General features: G+C 37.3%; 1 protein-coding gene across 3 annotated transcripts; it reads right to left on the bottom strand.

Moving 5' to 3' along the window:
- On the bottom strand, positions 1-22,480 carry cep78 (centrosomal protein 78). 3 transcript variants are annotated; one of them, XM_062025519.1, is made up of 17 exons: positions 22,315-22,480; positions 19,889-20,152; positions 19,627-19,802; positions 19,463-19,535; positions 19,282-19,385; positions 17,321-17,495; positions 17,114-17,227; positions 16,758-16,822; positions 16,593-16,683; positions 15,600-15,720; positions 15,479-15,533; positions 15,232-15,390; positions 11,441-11,518; positions 10,924-11,090; positions 3,743-3,878; positions 1,552-1,659; positions 1,325-1,468 (listed from the first exon to the last, which is right to left on the bottom strand). In XM_062025519.1, exons 2-17 carry the CDS (start codon positions 20,148-20,150, stop codon positions 1,460-1,462), a joined length of 1,893 nt encoding a protein of 630 aa, XP_061881503.1. In that variant the 5' UTR covers positions 20,151-20,152; positions 22,315-22,480; the 3' UTR covers positions 1,325-1,459. The 3 variants fall into 3 exon arrangements, with proteins under 3 accessions (XP_061881502.1, XP_061881501.1, XP_061881503.1); XM_062025518.1 differs by having other exon boundaries at positions 1-1,659; positions 15,600-15,717; XM_062025517.1 differs by having other exon boundaries at positions 2-1,659.
- Positions 22,481-27,095: the final 4,615 nt, after the last annotated feature.

Below are 27,095 nucleotides of genomic sequence, written 5' to 3'. Positions count from 1 at the left end.
TTTGGGGTCACCCAAACAATTTTGTGGAATATCCTTCATTTCTAAGAACAAGAAGAGACTGTCGCGTTTCAGATGAAAGTTCTCTTTTTCTGGCCATTTTGAGCGTTTAATTGACCCCACAAATGTGATGCTCCAGAAACTCAATCTGCTCAAAGGAAGGTCAGTTTTGTAGCTTCTGTAACGAGCTAAACTGTTTTCAGATGTGTGAACGTGATTGCACAAGGGTTTTCTAATCATCAATTAGCCTTCTGAGCCAATGAGCAAACACATTGTACCATTAGAACACTGGACTGATAGTTTCTGGAAATGGGTCTCTATACACCTATGTAGATATTGCACCAAAAACCAGACATTTGCAGCTAGAATAGTCATTTACCACATTAGCAATGTATAGAGTGTACTTCTTTAAAGTTAAGACTAGTTTAAAGTTATCTTCATTGAAAAATAAGGACATTTTAATGTGACCCCAAACTTTTGAACGGTAGTGTACCTAATGCTTTGACCGGGTGAATCTATATATTTTTATTAAGTTTATTTTCAGCAATTTCAAGAAAAAATATAGCAAGAACGTTCATCTTCAAGATATAGTTTTAACAGTGTACATTTTCATAAGATACATAAACAAACTTTTGGAGAGGGTGGAGCATGGTTCCATTCGCAATGGACAACTTGCAGACTGCATACGCATAAATGGGATCCCATAAGAAAAATTTAGACCAAAGCATATCCAACACATTATCCAGAACACATTAATACGCTTTAAATGTAGATTAAAATCTTCATAGGTCCGCTTTAAATCTGTAGAAAAATTGCAGGTGGATATAAAAAACATGTAAAAAAATGTAATTAACCAAAAATTGTACTACCTACTGGCAGTATATTTGCATACCCTGTGGGGGTTGCAGACCATGTGTTGAACACCTCTGATTTAGAGTATTCAATTAACACATGAACAAGAACATGCAAACTCTAGAAAGAGCTGTCCAAACGGAGATATGAACCCCCCCATCTCCTGGCTGTGCAGCTAAAAGTAAACGTTCCAAAAATATTTTATTTGGTCAAATTGGAGATGAAAACATTTAGCATGGACATTCTCATACGATTACTCTTCAAGATTGTCCAAACTAAATTCTCAAATGATTAAAATGAAGAAGTGCTACCAAAAGATATTTTGTGTTATAAATATTCACCATCCGAGCGCCCTTGCAGAGCTCTCTGAGACCTGATCTCCTTCAGAAGGTCCCTCCCAGCACTGGCCTTACCCTCTGACCCGGACCGCGGTATGACCACCAACCTCCGTGAGCCCGGCAAGGACGCTTTGTCACTTACAATGTCTCTCCTGAGGTCGCCTGCACCCCATCGGCCAAGGGATGCGCTGCCATGGGACACGTTACTTTGATGAGAACCGCTATGGCTGCTGTTCGGGCGACTCCCTGGAGTTTCATGGAGGGGTTTCTGGCTAGCGAAGCTGCATTCCGAAACAGAGTCGTACTTGGTTTCGGGTTTAGAAAACCGAGCTGTGTCCCGTTCTCCCATGGCAATAAACTGCACCTGCGCTCCACCAGGTAGTTGGAAAGTCCTGTCGAGAGGGCCATCTCGATGCACGGACCCTATGACTGAGGATGGAGATTTAGGCTTGGTGATGTCAGCGCCCAGGGTCTAAACAGTGGAGGGAAATGTATTTAGACAAACTATGATCTACAGTCAATCACTAACAAGAAGTTGATAGGGCTTAACAAAGTAAAAATATGTTAAAAAGGATTCAATTGTGTCAATCAACATGAAAATTAACACAGGTAGAAAATGACACATGAAATAACACAAATTAATTTAGTTTAATGTTCAACTGTGGTCATTTCCATCCCAGTAAACACCTTTGCACTATTTTTCTAAAGGCTGATTTAACTTTTATTAGATGAAAATCGAGTGGTAAATTATTCTATTAAGCAATGGCTCTAAATCACATTGAAAGACATTCTAGAACCTTTAGAACAAAGCTATTCAATTAAATTGAATTCGGAGCCACAACTCCAAAAAGCTGGGGACCGGGGGACCGGACTTCTTCCTTAACTATTATTCCTATTTTGTATATTCCGGAGAACCAGCATCCTCGACAGTAGACATTTGATTTTGGTCTTTTTATTTTGTCAGTAACAGGAGCGCTTGGCTGTTTTCAGGGACCTTATGCAAAAAAAACAACTAGTCAAAGTTCATTTCTATGACAACTAATGTTTTTAAGAATCTGCTGGCAAAATGTGAGTCTCTCACAGGTTTTTTATTTTAATCCCTTGCGGGCCACCAGTTTAACAGCTAAAATGATGAACAAGAGAGGACCTAAAATAGAATATTGTGGAAGACTACGAGTATAACTAAAGAAGTTGAACAAATGACTACTGACTGCATTTGAAGTAAATAAGTACAGCAACACCTTAGTTACATAAATTAATATAATTTAAAAAAAAATCTTAACTGCCAATAAGGAGGACTTAAAGGGGTGCCCTGAGGAAGGCCTCAGTTATGTACATCACAGGTTTGGAGCCCAGTGTTTGTTAGCAAGGTTGAAATGTCAATGCTGCCAATGTGTTTCCTCTGGAACAACAGGAGCACTCTAATGTTTTTAGGAATTTGTTGCAAAAATGTTTCTCTTACAAGTTTTGAACAGAACTTGCGAGCTGATATGGTGCCGGATTTGGCACCCGGACCGCCAATTGAATAGACTTGCTTTAGAACCACTGTATATTCTATTTTGACTGCTTGTCAAGGACTGGTCTGACTAGATACAGTATATATTACTATATATATTCATGTATATCCTAGACCAGGGGTGTCCAAAGTGCGGCCCGGGGGCCATTTGCGGCCCGCAGCTAATTGTTTACCGGCCCGCCACACGTTCTGGAAATGCTATTGCAAAAATAAAAATAAAACATTAAAAAAAAGTGGAATGAGGTGAAATCCAACTAGAAAAAGTTGCAATGTTGACACAAAGCTGCCATGCAGGCTGTTTTTATTTATTTTGTCTATCTATATTTTTCTTTTTTTGTCATTGCTCAAAAAAAAACAACCTCTATGTTATAATGAATTATTGACCTATTCAAGGCTCCAATTATTTCAAATATTTCACTTTAAAATGTTTTATGTGGAAAATATTGCACATATTGTGTGGTTGCCAGACAAAAACATCCACGTTTTCTTTGACAAAAGAGCATAAAACAAACAAAATAATAGTTCAAACGTAAAATCGACAGATATATCTGAAGTTGATCTCGTAACTTAAGTGTTGAAAGTAAAAAAAAAACTAATAAAAATGTATCACTTTATGAGTGGGGCACCTTTTGGATCCTAAATATATTTAATGGGATTTTATTTATCTTTTCACTGTGATTAAATTATATAAACAAAAGTTGTCTTTGACAGAAAAGGCATAAAATCTTTTTTGTTTTTTTAACTGTAGAGATTTACTGTAAGCGTTAAATTAAAAAAATAAAAGAATAATTTGACTTGTTTTTAACATTTTAATGACTTAGACCCTTTATGGTCCCCGGGAGCCCTAAAGGTAAAAACACTAGCAAAATCCATATATTTTGTTATGGTTTGAAATAGAAAAATATCAAAATGGCCCCCGCATGCTTTAATTTTTCCGTGTGCGGCCCTCAGTGGAAAACGTTTGGACACCCCTGTCCTAGACTAAACTAGACTAAAGCTATGTTTGAATAAAACAATGCAAAACAATGAAAATGCTTACCAAAATAGAACGATGTCCACTGGATGCTGCTCTATCTAGGTGGGTCACGTGTCCAAGCGGGGAAGAGAGCTGCGGTCTCCCCAACATCGGGAAATCTGACGTGTCGATGTCAGCCATTGATGCAAGCTGACCGAGGCTAGGAGAAAAAAATACAAGGTGGGGATATCTTATGTAAACTTTTTTAAACAGCTCCTGCAGTGAATCACCCAATAGGATAAAATTACTTGCATACAGTACACCTGTACTATTAACTAGAGATGCCCGATAATATCGGACTGCCAATATTATCAGCCGATAAATGCTTTAAAATGTAATATCGGAACTTATCGGTATCGGTTTAAAAAACTACAATTTATGACTTTTTAAAACGCCGCTGTACGGAGTGGTACACGGACATAGGGAGAAGTACAGAGCAGTTGCGTCTCCCAGTCATACTTGACAATCCTCCCGATTTTCCCGGGAGACTCCCGAATTTCAGTGCCCCCTCCCGGGGCAACCATTCTCCCGGATTTCTCCCAATTTCCACCCAGACAACAATATTGGGGGCGTGCCGGCCCAATCACATAATATCTACGGCTTTTCACACACACACAAGTGAATGCAAGCATACTTGATCAACAGCCATACAGGTCACACTGAGGGTGAACGTATTAACAACTTTAACACTGTTACAAATATGCGCCACAAAGTGAACCCACACCAAACAAGAATGACAAACACATTTCGGGAGAACATCCGCACCGTAACACAACATAAACATAACAGAACAAATACCCAGAACACCTTGCAGCACTAACTCTTCCGGGACGCTACAATATACACCCCCCGCTATCCCCTAAACCCCGCTCCCCCCAACCCTGCCCACCTCAACCTCCTCATGCTCTCTCAGGGAGAGCATGTCCCAAATTCCAAGCTGCTGTTTTGAGGCATGTTAAAAAAAATAATGCACTTTGTGACTTCAATAATAAATATGGCAGTGCCGTGTTGGCATTTTTTTCCATAACTTGAGTTGATTTATTTTGGAAAACCTTGTTACATTGTTTAATGCATCCAGCGGGGCATCACAACAAAATTAGGCATACTGTGTTAATTCCACGACTGTATATATCGTTATCGGTTGATATCGGAATCGGTAATTAAGAGTTGGACAATATCGGAATATCGGTAAAGCCATTATCGGACATCTCTACTATTAACTAAAGGTACAAGGAAATAGCATAAAGATAATTTATTCAGAATGACACGAATGCACTACTGCAGTGTTTCTTAATCTGTTTCCCAGCTGTGGTCCGTAACTTGTATTCAGTTGTTATATACCTTTCTACCACAAAAATGACAATCTCAAACAAAATAAAGTCATAGAGAAGTTTATTAAGCACAAAAAGTATGACTTAAAAGTGGTGAAACTGTATTTTCATTTGCACTTCAATTTTATTTGAAGTTTAAGAAACAGATATATTATTATTATTATTTAATTAGTTATTAATTACTTGTTGTATATTGCCGAGTCTTCATTTGTTTGGCAACAAAATGAGGCACCAATAGCTACTTCTTTTTTTCGGTCTGGTTACTATCATTAAGTTGGCACATGTGCCATTGTGTGTGTTTGTCTGCTAGTCTACGCCACATTTTTGATCTACACAGTCATTGCAAGCAGAGAGGTACATAAAAAAAGATGGTATTGGGACTAAAAAGCTTAATATTTTTGAGGAAGTATACTTGGTGTCAAAATTAGAGAATTGTTTGTGTCGTAGTTTACTGTCAAAATAAGTATACTGTTTGTGATTCAGCTATGGGAAGCTGAGCGAAGAGCAACATTGTTATTTTCTATGTAAATTAGCGGTGGGGAAAATATCAATATGACAATATACCATGATACTTTTTTGTAACGATGTATCGATTTCTAAAAAGAATACAAAATTAATGTATTCTTATATTTTCTAAGGAATAGTTTGTAACTGAAAAGATGACATATGTACCTTCATAACGCAAAATGTTGTCTCGCTGTACGGGGTTAGTGGTGAGCAAAGCAGTACAGGAAGTCAACAAGAAGCATAGAGATTTAATTTGTGTACATTACATTTGATTCACTTTCTGTACATCTGCAATAAATGGAAATAGATCATTTGAATAACTGTTTTGTTTTTGTTTTTTTACTTAATTTGTCCAAAGAATTGTTACTGTTAGGGTACATGCATACACTTGTATTGTAAGCTGCATTCTAAATGTATCAGTGAACTAAGGAGAATATCACAATACATCGCCATATCACACAATGTATCATATTGTGAAGTCCTTGCCAATACCCAGCCCTATTGATAAAAAATTTAAAAAGGTAATACAGAAACAAAATTGGCCATTATGATTCCTCATCAATTAAATAATACAGTTGATGCAATGTTTCAGAATTTCAAAAATCAAAAGCAAAAGGATGTGTGTGTGAGAGGGTATGTTTTCTAGTTCAGTGTTAAGAGTGTTAAAAATACCAGATAGGTTTGATTGGTATTTCGTTAGACTGAAACAGGTTTAAAGTGGAACTGCACTTTCTTGGGGGATGTTGCCTATCATTCACAATCCTTATGTGAGACAAGCACACCCATTTTTTCTTATGTTTAATGCATTCTTACTCGTAAATAAACACGAGCAAAAGTCAGCTAACAATGGAGCCAAAGGGTGTTGATCTATTCCAGCTATTGCTGGGTTGCATTTACGTGACCTAGAGTGAGTTCCGGGTTGTAGGCGATAGTTTAGAGTCCCATTAGGCTACTGTTTATTTACCTGCATCACTGAAGATTTGGGTGTATTTTGAAAGGTTTAGAAGGAAATAAAATAAGCGATCATGAAAACATATTTAAAATGGGATGGAGTGGATTTATAAACTCTTAGGAAACTTTTTTTTTTAAAGATTTAAACCATTCATCATCACCAAGATGTCACTGCTCGGTACGACCTCACATCCTTTGGCACTAACAAGGATTTAGATAAGAAGAGAGAGGAGGCACATCGTGCTTTTACATCTGGAGAGTTCCACAAATAAAGCATTAATCCGTGAAAGACAATGTTGGATTTATTTGTGTATCAACAACTTATTTGATTGACATAAGTGCCGTGCTGCTGTAATTGTGACGGTAATGAGAAAAAGGATATGTTTGTTTGCATTTGATTTCCTGCTACAAATATTAGTCTCATCCACAATTCATGTCTTCAGTTGTTTTTATGGTGTGAAGTTTATATTTTTAACAGATGTTCCTGTTGTTCAGCAATGTTTGCTTGCGATATCAAGATTCAGTATATGCTGTTGAGCCTACAAGGGATTTATTAATCTAGTTCATCAATACTATGAAGGAAATTTTCTTGATGCTAACAAATAGCACCAAAGATGCTATAGTGTGGTCATCCATGTGCATGTGCACAACAATTACTAAACTTTTAGTTTCTGTTAGGAAAATCGACAATGAAAAGACAGTGGATTGGACCAACAATCACAATATTTATTACAAGGACTTAATATGACATTAGTTTATTTGCACAACGAGGTAGTTATATTTAGGCATAGCAACCACAAAAGAACACAAACTAATGCCCTTTGTCCTTTCCTTACATTTAGTTCTGCTCTCAAAACCTATTACTATAAAAAAGAATAAACTCGATTGCATTACAGAAAGCTTCTCAAACAAATCAAATGTTCAAAAAAACATTTTACAAAGTGATCGCTGCAGAAACGGGCATGGTCCCATTGTATTCCACAAGATGAGGAAAGTGATACTTTTACAAGTAATTTCCTTCGACTTTATTGTCTTTATGAACGACTTATTTCAGGACTCTATAAAAGCTCCTCCTAGCTCTCAATTTGAACAACTGGAACACCCAAGAACAGAACAGCAATACGGCATTTTCTGCTAAAACTCTACACTCACTCTCACTTGTTTTATGCTATGCTCTAGCTGGATGACCATCGTGTATATTAAGCCGCAAACAAACGTACAAACAAACAGACATGACATCATATGCAACCCATCAATAAAGCACTCTGAAAAAAATACAAAAACCTCCATCAACATTTTATGTACACACTGGGCGTATAGATGTAATGTAGTAACATGCACATTCCTAATAATATGTCATATTTTTCCATTTTGAGGCATTTAATTTTCAAAGACGCATCCCAGCGATCAATTTTTCCCTTCAACAACAATACTACTACTCATGGCAGACTTTGTGAGAGCCAACAACAATTACTTCAGGACAATTGATAATCCAGAACTCTAGTTTTTTAAGCCTAAATATACAAAGGATGACCTACACGTATTTGAAACAGTGTGCTAAACAGATTCAGCTTTAGTGAAACACATATAAACATTATGTAGCAGTATTGCTAAATAACAAATAAACTAGGAACATAATAAAACAAGCGCTTACTGTACAATGTCGGCTCTCACTGGGATGCAGACTGATGGGATGATCATATTGTCCCATTTAGATCTTCCCACGTTTAAAAAAAAAAGTGACCACAAACGAGTGTTTTTTCGTGTCTCTATCACCATCTCCGTGTCTAATTTGAATGTCAGAAAGTTGACCCACTTTTCGGTTTATGACAACAACTTACTATACGAGTGAGAGGCATGATTTAAAATCTAGAAATAACTTTCACCAACTCAGAGGCAATGCAGCAGCAGTAGCTCAGTAGGTCAATACAGCAGCTGTATAAGCTAGTTAGCTCCGTGATTACGGCACGGCTAAAACTAGTTTGTCTTTAGCACTTGCGATAACAATATCGCTACTACCTGGTTAATATTTAGGTCTAGAGATGAAAATTGAGTATTGTTGGCAGTTATTCAATGTTTTTTTAGAGGGCTTAATGCCAATAATAGACTCCCATTAGCTGCATGTGTAGCCACCTTGTACTTGCCGTATTTTACGAATGAGACTGCATAAAATAAGAAAAACATATGTTGTTGTCTTACATAGGGATTGTGAATGATAGGCAAAAGTGCAGTTCCCCTTTAAACAGTGCAAATCAATTTCAAATACAAAATAAAAATTGGCAAAATAAAAACCCCACTAAAGAGTGATGCCTTGCTTTACCAGTAAGTCAATGGTGCTTAAATATGAACTATGGTATTTTAAATCGTAAATAAAACAACCAAAATAAACATTTACAAACATAAAAACTATAAGTAATTCCTAATGTGGTCAAAAAAAATAAAAGATAGTCAAAATGAAACTTAAACATTTTACAGGATGCCCAGGACAGGAAGCAAATGCAAAACATAACAGAGCATCTAATCTATATGCTTAATTCAGGAGTAAGTGATCATTAGTTTATCAGGATTTTTTGCAGGAGAAAAATTGTACTGTAATGTAATTGTTTTTAATCAGTGTCAAAACAAAATGTGAGCATCTTAAAGAAGACCTATGATGGTTTTCTTCCTGTCTGACTTGTAAGTTGTCAGTAAGGGGACTTTGGCGCGGGCAAGGCGTGAGGGTAAGGACATCTTTTAATTATTACTATAAAAAAGGAACAAAAGGCGCGCACAAGGCGGAAGTACAAAAACTTGGCTAATGAAACAAAAACTTGCACAAAGGCAGAAACTATGAACATGAAGCAAAACGTCACTAACTGTGGCATTAATAACAAAAACTTACTTGGCATGGAACTATGGAAACATGGGTAGCAGAAGTCATCAGAGGTAAACGGGGGTCACAGAGTTAATGTCGCCAGGCCGACCAACAGAAAATAAAAAAGCTTATATAAGAAGTAATAGAGATATTTCTTAAGCGCAAAAAATATGACTGAAGTGGTGAAGCTGTATTTTCATTTGTACTTTATTTATTCTAAAACAACATAATTGTAAGTAAATGTATTTTCAGTCAGTTATTTATACTTATACAGTACATTTGGTTAGTACTTATTTTTTCTAACCAGCCTGACCTAAGCTCAAGGTTTATGTGCTAAATAAACAATAACCTTTGTGATTAACGCATGCTTTCATATTAATTGAGAAGGTTTATCTTGTTAAACTTTAAGTTGGTTAGATATAATTATTGAATTTGATTAAAATCAAAAGTCAGATTACTAATTCAGTATTAATATTTGAGTGGGCCCAGGGGGCCTCTGTAGTGGAAAAACCCCTTATCTAGACCACAAGTGTGTTAAATTTAGATTGGAATCATCATAGTTCCTTTTCAAATGTATCTTCACAGAACTCTGAGCAGTAAGCACAAACTATATTTGGGATTCAAGTTCAGATAAAGTACCCTCCTCAGGTTCAGCATCAGAATGAATGTGAAACCAAAAACCCCTACTTCCACTTTCATTATGTGGTGCCCTGATAATATCAGGTAATCAACAAATAAGACGGGAAGTGAATGAATGTTCCCCCCCCAGACTTTGTGGCACAGATTCCATTTTAAGCACAGCACAGGAATGAAGTGCAGTTATTTTAAACACGTGGCCAGTGTACAATTAAAATGCGCTAGAATTTGCCACTGGTCTTTGCGTTTATAACTGTTGTCTTGAATTGAATTTGAAACTTTTAGAAAAACACCTCAAATGCCTCTACTCCCTCACACAATATGGATTCATCAATCCACACCAACCGCATATCTAAACATGTGACATCAGACACGATGAGACACAATCACCCACTGACCAACATCGGCCTGTGGGAAAAACCAAGATGACCAAAAGAATGCAGAGCAGGGTAAGTAAGAACAAGGGTTACACAAAATTCAGTATTGTCTATTTTGTCCAGTACGAGGTAATGCAAATTCTTCCCATCAAGTTAGAAATTAAAAAGGAGCCAGTAAGTTGATTAAACAGTCAGAATATTACAAAAGCTGTATCAAAAAAATCTCTATTTGCAAAAATATCAATTCTAAATTATGAGAGAAAATATGATAAATGTTAATTGTTGTGGTTGTATTAAACACTACACAACTGCATTGCGCTATACTGAGAGCTGTTTCTAATCATATGACACTCGTCACGTGACGCTTAATAAGGTAATCAAAAACGACATCAGACTCTGACCATTCCCATTACTTGTAAGTTGGTTTTACATTTCTGCATACTGTGGACATCACTGAAGAAATTTTGGATTGTTCAAACAGTTTCAAAAGTAGCGGCGGGCAAGAGCCCAACGAGGGTAAGGAAATGACAGCTTTTTTTAACTACCCACCCAGCGTCCTTGACGAGATCCAGGAAAGCGTGGAACTTGCTGAATGAGCGCTCAATGCTCTCAAGAACGTCCTCGTTTTCAAGCGTGCTGTGCTCTGAACCCGTGGCTGAGAGCGCCTCGGACAGGGTACGATTGTTGTCGCGAAGACGAGCGTTCTCCAGCTCAAACTGAATGAAAGTAAGTCATACTATTTAGTGCCTTTTTTTACACCTACAAGATAATTTATGTGAACATTAAGTGGCATATTGAATGGTAAAAATTTTATATTGATGACATGAGACAATTAAACTGCTTCAAATAATTAGTAAACAAGTATGTTGAATCAATGTACCACTATTTAGCAAAAATACACAGAAATGGCAAGTCATTTTTTTAAATAGCATTTTTGATTGCTTTCAAAAAATATGTAAAATCAAAGGAAAAAAAATTTAATTAAAAAAAACATTTATATTGTAAATTTAAATGTTCTCTATTTAATCTAAAGTCAAGGATTAACAAAGAGCAATATTATCATTACCTCCCTGAGACCTGATTCAGCTTTGAGTCTAGCCCTGCGCTCCTCTCCCAACCTCAAACGACATTCCTGTAGTGCCATCTGCAGAACAAGCATAAGAAAACACACTTCAATAATACAGATGGGGCATACGTTATACACCTGAAAAATTATTTTCTGTAGCATATTTTATAGCCTTTTTATGCTCGCCCCAAACTCTATTTACTTTCACCGTAGGGACTAAAAAGCAAATAATTTTGCCTTTAAACATTACTTAAGTTAGCTGAGCAGAATTGTTATCTTTATTTTTCTCAATCTACATGTCTGTCGTTTAAAGCGGAACTGCTCTTTTTTTATTTTATTTTGCTTATCGTTCACAATCGACAGGCGGATCGGTGCAGCGTCTTCAGTAATGCGGACGCTGTATCGATCTGTTGTGGTGAAGAAGGAGCTGAGACGAAAGGCAAATCTCTCAACTTACCGGTCGATCTACGTTCCCATCCTCACCTATGGTCATGAGCTTTGGGTTATGACCGAAAGGACAAGATCACAGGTACAAGCGGCCGAAATTAGTTTCCTCCGCCGGGTGGCGGGGCTCTCCCTTAGAGATAGGGTGAGAAGCTCTGCCGTCCGGGGGGAGCTCAAAGTAAAGCCGCTGCTCATCCACATCGAGAGGAGCCGGATGAGGTGGTTCGGGCATCTGGTCAGGATGCCACACGAACACCTCCCTAGGGAGGTGTTTAGGGCACGTCCGACCGGTAGGAGGCAACGGGGAAGATCCAGGTCACGTTGGGTAGACTATGTCTCCCGGCTGGCCTGGGAACGCCTCGGGATCCCCAAGGAGGAGCTGGACGAAGTGGCTGGGGAGAGGAAAGTCTGGGCTTCCCTGCTTAGGCTGCTGCCCTCGCGACCCGACCTCGGATAAGCGGAAGAAGATGGATGGATGGATGGATGGATGGATGTTCACAATCATTATGAGACAAAAACACTTATTTTTTGGGGGGGATTTTAAAGGTGGTAAAAGACACTTGGAAGATACGCCTAATGGGATTCATTGTAGCCTTCAAAGCCCTCTACACGAACTTTAAAACCCTTCATAAACGTTTTATATACACACTGTAAGTCTATATATAATGTAGTAACAGTCATGTTAATAACAATATGTGATATGTACAATATTTACGGTATTTTGGTCATTTTAATCATTGCCGGAACAAATTCTTTGGCGCATTTATTTTCCATAGCAGCGCACGTCAGACTTCTGGCCACAACACTTTCCGGATACAAACACGCGAGTGTGTTCTAATCATGGCAGATTTGGTAACAAACTTTTTGAATCTGAATTTATGGAGGATGAACTACTGCTTCTGCAAGCCAGTAAGAAGGAAGAGTGAAACGTTGCAACAGACGGAAGACGAGAGAGTGAGGTGAAAGTAGGGCTGGGCGATATGGCCTTTTATAAATATCTAGATATTTTTAGGCCATGTCACGATACACGATATATATCTCGATATTTTGCCTTAGCCTTGAATTAACACTTAATGCGTATAATCACAGCAGTATGATGATTCTATGTGTCTACATTAAAACATTCTTGTTCATACTGCATTAATATATGCTCATTTTAAACTTTCATGCAGAGAGGGAAATCACAACTACCGTATTTTTCGGAGTATAAGTCGCTCTGGAGTATAAGTCGCACTGGCCGAAAATGCATAATAAAGAAGGAAAAAAACATAAGTCGCACTGGAGTATAAGTCGCATTTTTGGGGGAAATTTATTTGATAAAACCAAACACCAAGAATAGACATTTGAAAGGCAATTTAAAATAAATAAAGAATAATGAACAACAGGCTGAATAAGTGTACGTTATATGACGCATAAATAACCAACTGAGAACGTGCCTGGTATGTTAACGTAACACATTATGGTAAGAGTCATTCAAATAACTATGACATATAGAACATGCTATACGTTTACCAAACAATCTGTCACTCCTAATCGCTAAATCCCATGAAATCTATTCTCTTACGTGAATGAGCTAAATAATATTATTTTATATTTTACGGTAATGTGTTAATAATTTCACACATAAGTCGCTCCTGAGTATAAGTCGCACCCCCGGCCAAACTATGAAAAAAACTGTGACTTATAGTCCGAAAAATATGGTAAGTCATTTTTTACCAAAACTGTATTTATTGAACAGTTATTAAGCAGTGGCACAAACATTCATGTCATTTCCAAAACAGAAAGTGCAAGATTGTCAGAGACATTTTAACACAAGCTATTAGTGCACTTCTGTGCATGATGTCACTAAGATGACATATCAAAACAACACTAAATTAAAGTGCACTTTTAGTACAGAACACCACTACAATAGTTAAAAACATACAAAGTGCACTTTTGTGCATGATGTCACACAAGATAACTGTCAAATAAAAATGAGCTGCATAAAAGGAAATCCAATAGTGTATGTCCTTCGCTATGTGGTAGGCTCCTGCGGACGTTATGTCCTTCTGTTGTTGACTTTTTTTTCATACGGTGTTGATGTGGAAATGGTTGCTTCGGCATTTTGTGGGTGTGGCACCGGCCGAGATGTTGACATGCGGAGTTTCAAGCACTCTTCATTCTCTAGCGGGTGACTTTTCAAATGGTGCTACACATTAGCAGTGCTGCTACTTTTTGTAGCAACGCTTTTGCCGCATAATTGTTCAACATCTTTCCGCTTGAAGCCAAACCACCGCCAGACGATGGACTCCCTGCTGTTTTTTTTGGGAATTCATTTGTTACCACACCGCTAGCATCACAGCTAACTTTACCATGTCGCTACCTGTCTGCTCCGCGAGGGCGTATGACATTGCGACAGTATGTGACGTATGTAAGAAGGTGCGCTTGTTTTATGTCTCTGTGAGAAGCAGATACAAGAAAGAGTGAGAAAAGCCTGAAGTGTAATACCCGCAGCTAAAAGCAACTGCGTGAGGACGTATACTCGAATATCACGATATAGTCATTTTCTATATCGCACAGAGACAAACCCGCGATATATCGAGTATATTCGATATATCGCTCAGCTCTAGGTGAAAGGGACTTCAAGCTGCAAAATGTGGAACTTGAAGCCAAGCTATTTCGACATAAATGGAGTGCTTACCCATAATTAACCGGAAAAAACATCCCTGGCCAGCTGGACCAAAGAGACAACTGTCCATCGAGTCAGTCACACTTTATATTTATCATGATACATGCAGTACGTCATGGGTGTATCATGACAGCGAGTGAGTACACAGCGAGCCAGACAGCATTTGCTGTCTGGCTCGCTGTGTACAAACAAAACATGAAATGTGGGCTAATACTTTACAGATACTGAAATATGATTATTCATGTTGTTCAATCAGTACAGATTGGTGTCTTATCGCATTGTGTTATGAATTACAAACTTGAATGTGCTTCGTGCTGACGTAAAAGCTAGCTTATCTCTTTCCGTAGCTTCTACGGATAATACCGTAGCACGCCTCAGTGTTCACTCTTACAATAACAATGTCGCTACAGTTTGGTTTTTATAGTTTACGGAAGGTAAATAACGGACTGTTGACGGTTTTTGAATGCATTTTTAAAATGATTTAGTGGCAGAATTGATTGCTCCCACTAGCTGCATTGCTAGCCACCAACAATGACTCAATTTTGATATGTTAGAAAGTGGAAAAAAACAACAACTGTCTTCTTGTCTCTTATAAGGATTGTGAACGTTAGGCAAAATTTTAAAAAAAGTGCAGTTCCCCTTTACGCCTTGCACTTTGAAAAGGAACGTTAGGGCTCACCTGCATTCGCTCCATCCGCCGTGCAAGGATGCTGTCCTGGAGGTTATGATGAGATGGCCTCTGGTCCCCATGCACAAATGCTTCACCCTCTTCTTCATTGCCGTCATCCTCCTCTTCTTCTGAATCAGACTCAAACGTAACTTTCACGTTGGACCCGGCCTTATGGGAGCCAAAGAAATACAGAGGTTGCAGGCTTTTACTATTACTGACAAAATTAATTCATAAAAATATACAATTAACTCCTTACTTGGCCTTGATGATGTTGCTCACTCTCGGTGACAGGAACTACAGGAGGAAAACCTCTGCAACATTAAAAAAAACAACTAGTGAGCTTTGGTGGATTAAGTAAAGCGTTCCACATTCCTCACCTCTGGCGCCCAGCCCGTGCTGCAGAATGACGAGGTACATTTCTGCTGCTTGAGGTGGACATTTCATATTGTGCAGCAATTGAGCCCTTGTCCCCAAGAGAGGCCATTTTCTCAGGAGCTGCTGCACAAAACGCAGCAGATACTTTTAAAGGTCATTCTTAAGAAGCAATGGTGCATTGTTACTGGTAAACAACTACACAAAATGTAGACAAATGTACTGCGTTGACCCTAAATATGAAACCATAACAATATTTTCCTGGTGAAAACTATGAATAAGAGTACTACAAGTGTCAAACTCAAGGCCAGGGGCCCAGACTGTTTTATGTGGCTTGCGAAAGCCTGAAAATAATGTGCCTCAATAAAGCACTTGATCTTTCAATTGTGGTAGGAAAATGCATGTACTGCGTGCAATTGCTTGTCTTTCAACTTTAATATTATCTGATCATGCAACAAACATATACTGTATTCCAAAGGTTTTTTTGGTACAAAAAATAAATACTTAAATATCTGCTTGTCACCCTGTTTTATTATTTCAAAGCAGGTTATCCAATTTCCAACTATTTTGTACGCAAAATATATATAAAATCAAATGCTTTGGCATATTTGTAATACCACCATGGAGCGATTATACATTAATATTCATATATATTCACTGTTTTAAGTGGCCCTCTGAGGGCAGCCATTAGCGCAATGTGGCTCACAATGTAAAGGACTTTGACACTCCTGGTACTATATTCAGGCTGTAGAGATTAAAACATGAAAAACTAACAGGTAGCGCCACACGACCAAAGAAGTTGACAAACAGAGGAGGTGTTATGTCCGCTAATTTTAAGATAAGTCATCAATGAAGCAGAAATATCAAAAAACTGTTCGGCATCTAAGAAATAGGATTAGAGGATCAAAACAATTAAAAATTATACTTCTGTCATTCTGTGTTTGAGCGCTTCACATGCATGAGGAAATTGGCAAGTTTAACATGTTGATTGACTGCACCTGTACGCTCTGCAGCCGCTTGGGAGAGCACTCGTCTCTTGGAAGCAGAAGCTTTCAGTGGCTCTTTGGTGGCAGGTGTGATCCAACCGTACTGCACACACACACATGACCTTGAATACTTGTATATGGTATTTTATTTGTATTTAACAAGCCACAGCCACTCACCTCTCGTGACTGTGTGTCAGCTCTCATTAGCACTTTCTCTATTATAGTTTTGATTAGTGTGTTGTCTGAAAAGGTGAGACAAAAATATTGGAAGTTAACATGCTTGGATCACTTATGTGGACTCCGTAGTGTAGTGCTACGCTAAATAACTTGAAAAATCCAATTGTAGGGCACCAAAATATATAACACCAGATGTTTTCATATTTTTCCACAAGAATTCCCATACAAAAGGGGATGAAGGACACAACTAGTGTGTTTTAGTGGCTCTGAGTCTTGTAGAAGTTCCAATATGTGTAAATGGCGTGATGTATGCTAGTAGATAGTACAAATGAGGGAATAGTGTGTATGCTTCCTACCAACTAAAGGGTTGTTACGGATGTCCAGTACACAAAGAGCAGCATTTGTCTTCAAGGCTTCGAGCAGATGGCTGGCTCCTCGATTGGAGAGGCCGCATTTCTGCATGTCCACAGCTGGGCACACACCCCAAAAAAGGAAAAAAGACCTTAAGTAAAACACACAAATTCATATTTGGTTTGCCATTATTATACTTCCAAATTGCTAACCTCTGAGCCAGAGGTCTTCAGCCAGTTCACGTGCCAGCTGAACGGCACCTTGGTCCCCAATCAATGTGTTACAGTTCAAGGTGAGGCGACGGAGACCTCCCATCCCCTCAAATTTTGGCTGCTGATACCTTAAGGACTGTTCCCAAGCTGAGCCATGTCTCTGTATTCCCTGATGCTGGACACAGGAAATAAAACTGGTTTTGTTACGGTGGTCATGTTGTGCAAATGTAACCACATGTTGCCAAGCATGTCTGAAGAAAATAAACCATATCATTTTATGTAGTATGCTCACCAGGGATATGGGTTCAACATGTATATTTTTGTGGTTAATGTTTTCATACATTGGTGAACTTATTTAGCTATAAAAACTTTATTTTATACTATTACCAACCTCAGCATGTCGCAATCAATTCTACACCACTTAAAATTATATCCACAATAATAAACATATCGTTAAATTATTACATTAATTATAACTTGAGTGTTATTGTTTTTTTGCAAACGGACAATTCATTTTCATGAATTTCTTGGATCTCAGTAGTAAGTAGCCTTAAAAAAAGCAAGGAAAAGTCTATATATTACAATAATAACATTTTAGGAGGGAGAAAAAAATTATTTTTACAATAATGAAGTCGTTATACTGCTACAAAAGGTAATGTATAGAATAGAATTATGAATCTGATTTTACAAGATCTAAAGGTGTAAAATGGTTTCAAAAAAGGTATTACAAGTGAAAAAAATTACCAGAATAAAGTAGAAATTTTATGAGGAAAATATTTCATTTGTTTACAGGAATAAAGGCACAATAATATTATTGGTCCCCAAAAAATACAATTACAATACGGTCGGAATTAGATTTTTGACACAATTTTGCGGGACCCAGAGACTCCCCGCAACCGGGCCCCCACGAGAAATTATGCACTTTCACCTACAAAAAAGCACTAATGATTCAATTTTAAAAAATTCATACTACAAGTGTTCAAGAAGTACAAAGAAGAGGAATTATGATAAACATGTTTAACCAAACTTCATACTACAAGTGTTCAAGAAGTACAAAGAAGAGGAATTATGATAAACATGTTTAACCTTTTTAAAAATAAATAAGACAATATAATTAATCTCGGTGAGCCATAAATTACTTAACTATTTATATGAACTTTAATTATCGTGTACATTTTTATATGTCTAATATTGTTTAATATTTGTTTACTTACTTATTGTATATTAATTTATTACTCATTCATTCACTCTTCTCTTACAAACCGAGAACAAATAAATGGGATAAAACTGCTATGATATGAAAAGGGGTAGGATTAAATAAGCTTTGCTTCTGTAATGAAACAACTAGAAATATGTGATGCATTACATTGTAAATGTATTGTATGCATGTCCGAAATAAACTGAAACTAACTAACTCACACTTTATCAACGTTATGGTATGAGCAACACGATGCTGCGGGGCATAAAAAAGCTGTGTGTGTACAGTACGTGTGTGTGTCTTCATTGGTTATTTATCCACAAAAACAGGCTGTATCGCAGGTTCACCATATTTTTACATGTTTATCATGTTTGGCAAACTTCCCTCATCAATTTGGTATTAGATCAATATGCAAACTTAAATCATTGTAATCCCGTGTTAGTGACCGGAACAATCAACTGCTGTGTAAGATATCAGCATACGCACTTTCATAGCATGAGAGAACACATTGAGTTGGAATATATATAATTGTACTTGCAAGTTAGTGTAACTTTCTTCATACAAATCTGAAGTAAATGTCCAAATGTAGCTATACAATTTATTTAGAGACTTTGGTGTACCCAATGAAGTGGCTAGTGTGTGTGTGTGTGTGTGTGTGTGTGTGTGTGTGTGTGTGTGTGTGCGCGCGCGTGCATGCGTGCATGTGTAAGCCAATAGATGGAAACAAAGTTTTACTCTTGAAAAAGGGATTGTGAAATGTCACCTGAATGATGTTGGCCAAATGCTCAGCTCCTCTCCATGTGATATTGCATGCAGTAAAGTCAATATCTTTGATGTGTTTAGAGTATTTCACACTTTGGCAAATTACTGACAGACATAAAGAAATATTGAATGTTACTATCAAAACATATAACATACAGTACAGTACATTAGAGATAACTTACCTTCCAAGCCCCCATCAGCGATTGGACAGTTTGCGAGAGAAATGGCTTCTAAGGAAGAACTTTTTGCCAAACCCTGAAGTAGAACATCACACTTTGTGTAAAACAAACCTTGAATAAATATACATCACAATAAACAGAAAATAATTCAAGCTGCATTGATTTACCTTTGTTAAGTTTACAAGGTCTCTTTCCCTCAGTGGAAGTCCATTAAGTTTTAAAGTCTTCAGGCAAGGAGAGACAGACAGACACTCCTTCAAAGCCTTACACAACCTGAAAGTCATGTCCCTCGAGCGAACAGATGGGATCTTCTTTCTGAACACCGGCTTGTAGTACCTTCTGTCTGTGGGACATGATATCACTCATGTTTAGATGCAAAGCTATGCCAAGGAGATACAGTAAGTCACGGATTGCTTCATTTAACCTTACCTGCATCACCACAACCATAACTTGTCTGGTACGTGCTACTTATTGCAATGTGGCAAAGGTGCTTATTGATGGAGATTGATTCAAGAATGGGTGGCCAATCTACTAGTTTAACCCTGTCTCCGTTAAAGTCCAGTATGCCTTTATCCAAATGCATTTTGACTGCAGTGAGGGGGACGGATTTCTGTTGGGTGCAGGCAAAAGTGTAGTATTCCTTGAAGTCATAGGCACCCTGCCTCCTGATCTGGACACTCTCTTGGACCATTGCTAAATGAAGCACAACAAAACAGTTGTTTAAATGTAAAAACATTTGACAAGCATTATACAAACACAGGCACATGTAGCTTCGTCAATTGTTTTAAATATAGGAACAGAAATGGCATTCCGCAGTGTAAATAACAGTGTTGGCGTTAACACACTTTTTGTGTCTTTTTACGCATTGAAATCAGAAAGGACGCGAAATACCGGAAGTCCACGCGTCCCCAGGACGCACAGTTTTTTATGTAATCGTTTTTACTGATCATCGCTTTCCGTCGACCTTTTGTTTAACCTTGTTTTCCGGATTATTAAATTGAGCTTACCCACCTCAATGCTTTTGAAGTGTCGATAGGGGTGAAAATGGCCTTAAATTGAAGATGACAGGAAATGCTGTTATTTTGTATGCTCATATCCAATTTTTTTTAACATTTTGATTTAGGATATCCCATGTACAAATCAATAAAGGCCATTCTTAGTCAACAGCCATACATGTCACACTAAGCGTGGCCGTATAAGTAACGGCAACACTGTCATAAACCTGTGCCATATTGTGAAACCATACTAAACAACAATGACAAACACATTTCGGGAGAATATTTGCACCGCAACACAACATAAACACAACAGAACAAATACCCAGAATTCCCTGCAGTGCCAACTCTTCCGGGACGCTACACTATTTTATTTGGTACAGGGTGTAATTATAAGTGTGACCAGTAGATGGTAGTCAAACATAAGAGACAAGTCTCAAGTATTAACAACACCAACATTTTAAATGTCCAATTGAAAATATAGAACATTACACAAGGCGCTCAAAAATATATCAACATGTTTTAGTAGTAAATATTGTAGTGCCATTTCTAATATAAAGTAGTGTAAAGTTCTTACTTATATCTGTCAATAAACTCGCCATGAAAGCGCTAAAACATACCGGTGTAGTGACTTTACATTATTCACGTTTATGACAACCTTTTTCCAAAACACAATATAGAACAGTGGTTCTTAACCTGGGTTCGATCGAACCCTAGGGGTTCGGCGGAGCGTCCGCCACGGAGGTAAGGACACTTCTGACTTATCGTGTAAATAAAAACTTCTCCCTATCAGCGTATTATGGATACCCCCAAGCAATGTTCCCTCTAATTTTCCATCTGATTTGCAGGTTTTTTGATTGATTGATTGAAACTTTTACTAGCAGATTGCAAAGGAAGAGAATACACAGTACAGTTTACACAGTACAGTACATATTCCGTACAATTGACCACTAAAGGGTAACACCCGAATAAGTTTTTCAACTTGTTTAAGTCGGGGTCCACGTTAATCAATTCATGGTAATGTGTGTAAGGTGTGTAATTTGTTGTGAGTTCATGCACTATGTTGGTTTTGTTCTTTGAACAAAGTGATGTCCATGCACGGTTAATTTTGTGCACCAGTAAAAAAACATACGACTTTTTCTTGAATTCACTAAAGAAGGGTTCGGTGAATGCGCATATGAAATTGGTGGAGTTCGGTCCCTCCAACAAGGTTAAGAACCACTGATATAGAATGTGAGATATAACAGAACCAGGCATACATTTATCATTTCTTTTCAAAACACTTACAATAAAGTGGGACCCCAAAAATTTACTGTGGGACCCCATTTTTATGACTTGATGGGGTCCCAAGGCCCCATTTTGAAGATTCCTAGCGCCAACACTGAATAAGATACTTAAAAATAGGATAGTTTGACACATGTACAGTTCAATAATTAAAACATTTAAATCTGACACTGTAAACAATGCAATTGTGCTGCCATCAACCTATTTAATGACCTAATGATGATAATAATAATACTATTTGGAAGCTGACACCTGTCACTGTGGTATCTACGGACGAATGTGTTCATTTATGTTCAATGACCTGTGGAGTCTAGACGGTGAGAGATGGCTTCCATTGCTATTGTGTGTATATTTTCGTAAAAAGGGTTTAAGACTTACCAATGCTAAACTACTAGTCATATAAGCAAAAAAAACTGTAAAAGTGTCAGTTCAGCATGTTAGCCGAGTGTGAGCAATCGTCTTTATAAAAGCACTAACTCGTTAGCAACGTGTTGCCAACAACGAATGTCTTAACCCGTTAGATGCAACACATTGATGATGTGATATTTGAAGAGACTAAAATCTTTTTAGACATACCCGACCCTGTTGTGGCGATTCAATCGCCGTGGAAAAGCGCTGTGGGTATTCGTAAATCAGTTTCAAATGGGTTTGTTTTTGTTCACTTAAAAGAGTGATGCATGTAGCAACAAGATATTGACACGATCGGTCCACGCATGCGCAAAGGTTCTTCTTCTTCTTTACAGTACCATGGCAGCTGGGATCCATATGTGTTGCATTACTGCCATCTTCAGTTTTATTTTATAATGACATTAGTTTATCATTGAGTCCAGTATATTCCATAAAACATGTTATGCTGTTTCTAATACTGTACATTGTTCACACATTCATGTAGGGCAGGGGTGTCCAAAGTGCAGCCCACAGCTAATTGTTTACCGGCCCGCCACACATTCTGGAAATACTATTGTAAAAATAAAAAAGAACATTAAAAAAAGTGGAATGAGGTGAAATCTAACGAGAAAAAGTTGAAATGTTGACACATAAGCTGCCATGCATGCTGTTTTTTTTTCTTTTGTCTTTCTTTATTTTTCTTTTTTTGCCATTGCTCAAAAAATAATAATAATGACAAAAAATCCATGTTATAATGAATTATTTTCAGGGCTCCAATTACTTCAAATATTTCACTTTAAACTGTTTTATGTGGTAAATATTGCATATATTGTGTAGTAGCCATATAAAAACATCATAGTTTTCTTTGACAAAAGCGCATAAAACAAACAAAATAATTGTTCCAGCATAAAATCGACCATTGGCGTTGTTAGGCCAATGGGCTTAAGAATATTTTAGGGGGGCTTGAGCCCCCTAAAATGTTCTTAAGCCCCCCTAAATAATTTGGTGTAAAAAAAAAAAATATATATATATATATATATATATATATATATATATATATATATATATATATATATATATATATATATATATATATATATATATATATATATATATATATATATATATATATATATACATATATATATATATATATATATATATATATTTTTTTTTTCTTTTTTTTTTTTTTTTTTTCTTTTTTACAATTACATGCCGACATATTCATTTTAAAGTGGCCCGAATATGAATTTAAATAAATAATCATATAACCTGTCATTATTCACTCAGTTTCCCCTCACTTCATAGCGTAAGGTAGAGAGCCCCTTTAGTGTGTCGGTATCCAATCCATTCCACTTGTTCATATAGAAAATGCCCACATCACTCAAAATCCAGTCCGCATTTTCTCTGCGACCTTGCTTGCGGTCCTGCAGGTGTACGAAGCACATTAGCACACAGTACTGCAGAACAAGAACCTTGTGTCTGCAATTGTAAACAATTTAGTTTTTAAGTTTTTTGTTTCTTGTAGAATCTATATAAAGTAATATACATTAGCCTATTGTTAAAATAATGAAAAAAAACATCATTAAATGTATTTGTTTTATTGTATTGTTACATTAATAGCTGTTGTATTATTATAGGATGGCTTGTTAAACATTTCATAGGATTTTCAGAGGGTGGAAAAACCAAGACATTTAATATAAAATGTAAAATGAATAAATACATAAAAAGAAAAAGAAAAAAATGGTTAAAAGCCATCGTCCCGGGGAGCATTTAATTTTGTCCCGTGCATTTTTTTTTAACATCCCCGGGACGACGGGACTACATTAATCTCAAGCCCTGGAAGTTACATTTTATTGATTGTATTATTTGTTTCAGCATTGCACTTTGAAGATGGTCCCTCAGCTCTTTGACAGCTTTGGCTCTTTTTCAGATCAGCAGACGGACTCTAAGTCTTTCTTTTTTACAGTATATATAAAAGTTTCTCATTTCTATTCAGACTTCCATATATATTTAATTTCCTTAATGGCTTGCCAAAATATATATATATATATATATATATATATATATATATATATATATATATATATATATATATATATATATATATATATATATATATATATATATATATATATATATATATATATATATATATATATATATATATCCATCCATCCATTTTCTACCGCTTATTCCCTTCGGGGTCGCGGGGGGCGCTGGAGCCTATCTCAGCTACAATCGGGCGGAAGGCGGGGTACACCCTGGACAAGTCGCCACCTCATCGCAGGGCCAACACAGATAGACAGACAACATTCACACTCACATTCACACACTAGGGCCAATTTAGTGTTGCCAATCATATATATATATATATTATATACAAGCCAAATTATCCCGATCCAGATATTACTTTAATTCAAGTAATTAAGTAATATTTTCAGGGCTTGAATTTACAACCATTTTAGTCACATATGTGCCCAAAATGTAATCTGTGCAACTTCAAAATATTTGGGAACAAACAATTATTGTATTATGAGCGAAAGTCGTGGCATTAGCCTCTATGTTGTGAATGAATAATATAGAGGCTAATGCCATGACCTTTATTGTGTTTCAGTGTATCTTGAAGGATCATGCAAGTCATTGTTTCTTGTTGATGCTGTAAACAAAATGTCACTGTGCAAACCCATGTTTGTTGTTGTACTTAACACAGATTGAAAATAAACCGACTGAAATAATAATAATAACAATGATTAATTTCTAAGTCTTTGTTAGCCGTTTGTGAAGTTTTGTGCACGTGCGCTACGTTCGCTCGCATCCTGTGCATCTCCTGGGGGCTAAGCCCCCCCTGTCCTTAAAAGCTAGTGACGCCCCTGAAATCGACAGATATATCTGAAGTTGATCTCGTAACTTAATTGTTAAAAGTAAAAGAAAAACCTAATAAAAATGTATCACTTTATGAGTGGGGCACCTTTTGGATCCCAAATATATTTAGTGATTTTTTATTTATCTTTTCACTGTGATTACTCAAAAATATGAAAGAATTAAAATCAATGGTGTCCTGCATTATTGATATTTTAGGGCTCTAATTACCAAATACTGCATATTTCATAAGTTGTTTTTGACAGAAAAGCCATAAAACATTTTTTTAAATTTGTATTACTTTATATCAACTTGAAGTTGATATAGAGATTTACTGTAAGCGTTAAATAATTTAAAAAAAATAATAATCTGACTTATTTTTAACATTTTAATGACTGAGACCCTTTATGGTCCCCGGGACCCCTAAAGGTAAAATAAATAAAAAATCCATATATTTTGTTATGGTTTGAAAATGAAAAATATCAAAATGGCCCCCACATGCTTTAATTTTTCCGTGTGCGTCCCTCAGTGGAAAAAATTTGGACACCCCTGATGTAGGGTGTTTCCCAATTTAAAAAAAAAAATCATTTAAATAGCTATGCCCAATCCTAATCCTGCTCATTATTACTTGGTGTTTCCTTACAGTTCCTCTCCATCTTGGAACCCGGACCTGGTCCCGAACAGAAAATAACTGCCTTCCTTCTTCATCATTTTCTTAAATTATTTGCCACTGCAGACTAGCCCTCTGTCAAATTATATGTTTGCCTTTCCTCTTAGATAACTTAATGTTTACATGATCAATCTCATCTTTCTTGGTTGCTGTTTTTGCCAGCCTATCTGCTTTTTGGAGGGCGGTATAGCAACTTGAGGGTTGCAGGTTCGATCCCCGCTTCCGCCATTGTAGTCATTTCCGTTGTGTCCTTGGGCAAGACACTTTACCCACCTGCTCCCAGTGCCACCCACACTGGTTTAAATGTAACTTAGATATTGGGTTTCACTATGTAAAATAGACTGACCATACGTCCTCTTTTCCCCGGACATGTCCTCTTTTGCGGGGCTGTCCGGGCGGAGTTTCTTAAATGCCTCAAATGTTCGGCATTTTGAGTTAGGGTTGCATGTATTTTCAATGTACATTCAGGGTTAAGAAGGGGTTAAAAACAAAACAAACTGTGAAGGTGTGCGCACGCAGCAGCATTCGTGAGGGTGGGGCAGAGACAGAGAGAGCGAGGCGGTGGGTGTAGACCACGAGGAGGTGTTTTAAATGTAGGGGGAAAAAAACAAATAAACCCTTTAATAAAAATTGATTTGTTGAAATTCAGTTGAGGTTCCTTTTTTTTAATCTTCAACTTTTTCATTTTCATGTTATGGTTCTCTTTTCTCTTATATACTAAAAATGAGAGATGTCCGATGATATCGGCCTGCCGATATTAACGGCCGATAAATGCTTTAAAATGTAATATCGGAAATTATCGGTATCGGTTTAAAAAAAGTAAAATTAATGACTTTTTAAAACGCCGCTGTACGGAGTGGTGCACGGACGTAGGGAGATGTACAGAGCAGTTGCGTCTCCCAGTCAGCAGCACCTCAACCTCTCCCCACTCCCCTCGCCCTCCTCCCACACACAACACAGGAGTTGCAAGAGTGTGTTGTTGCCGGTGCTGTAGCCGTGGCCAACAAGCGAGCTCACTCGGTGACTGACTAACGACACCATGTCTATGGTTTGGGATTTTAAAGTGTCTCTGACAGATAAAAAACTGGCAATTTGCAATGACTGCAAAAAGTTGGTTATGCGAGGAGGAACCAAGACGTCTTCCTTTAATACGAGCAATTTGATCTCCCACCTCTTCAATAATCATAAGAATACAAGCGGAAGATGGATTTAAAGCAAACACCGAAAAAAAGTAGTACCACACAGTAGTCGCTTAAAGACTCCGCCGAGAAAAAACAAAAATGCAACAAAAACCACCCCAGGTCCATCCAGACCTCCTGCCCGAGGTCTGGATGGACCTCAGGCAGGAGACTACGGTCCATCCAGACCCACACCTCCCGCCACCTGAACAGTTTTTTCCCCTCGGCCATCAGGCACATGAACAATAACAAGATCTGAT

The sequence above is a fragment of the Entelurus aequoreus genome, linkage group LG17 (assembly GCF_033978785.1).
Source record: "Entelurus aequoreus isolate RoL-2023_Sb linkage group LG17, RoL_Eaeq_v1.1, whole genome shotgun sequence".
NCBI lineage: Eukaryota > Metazoa > Chordata > Actinopteri > Syngnathiformes > Syngnathidae > Entelurus > Entelurus aequoreus.
The sequence above is the reverse complement of the archived record's forward strand: the minus strand, read 5'-3'. Positions and strand labels throughout refer to the sequence as shown.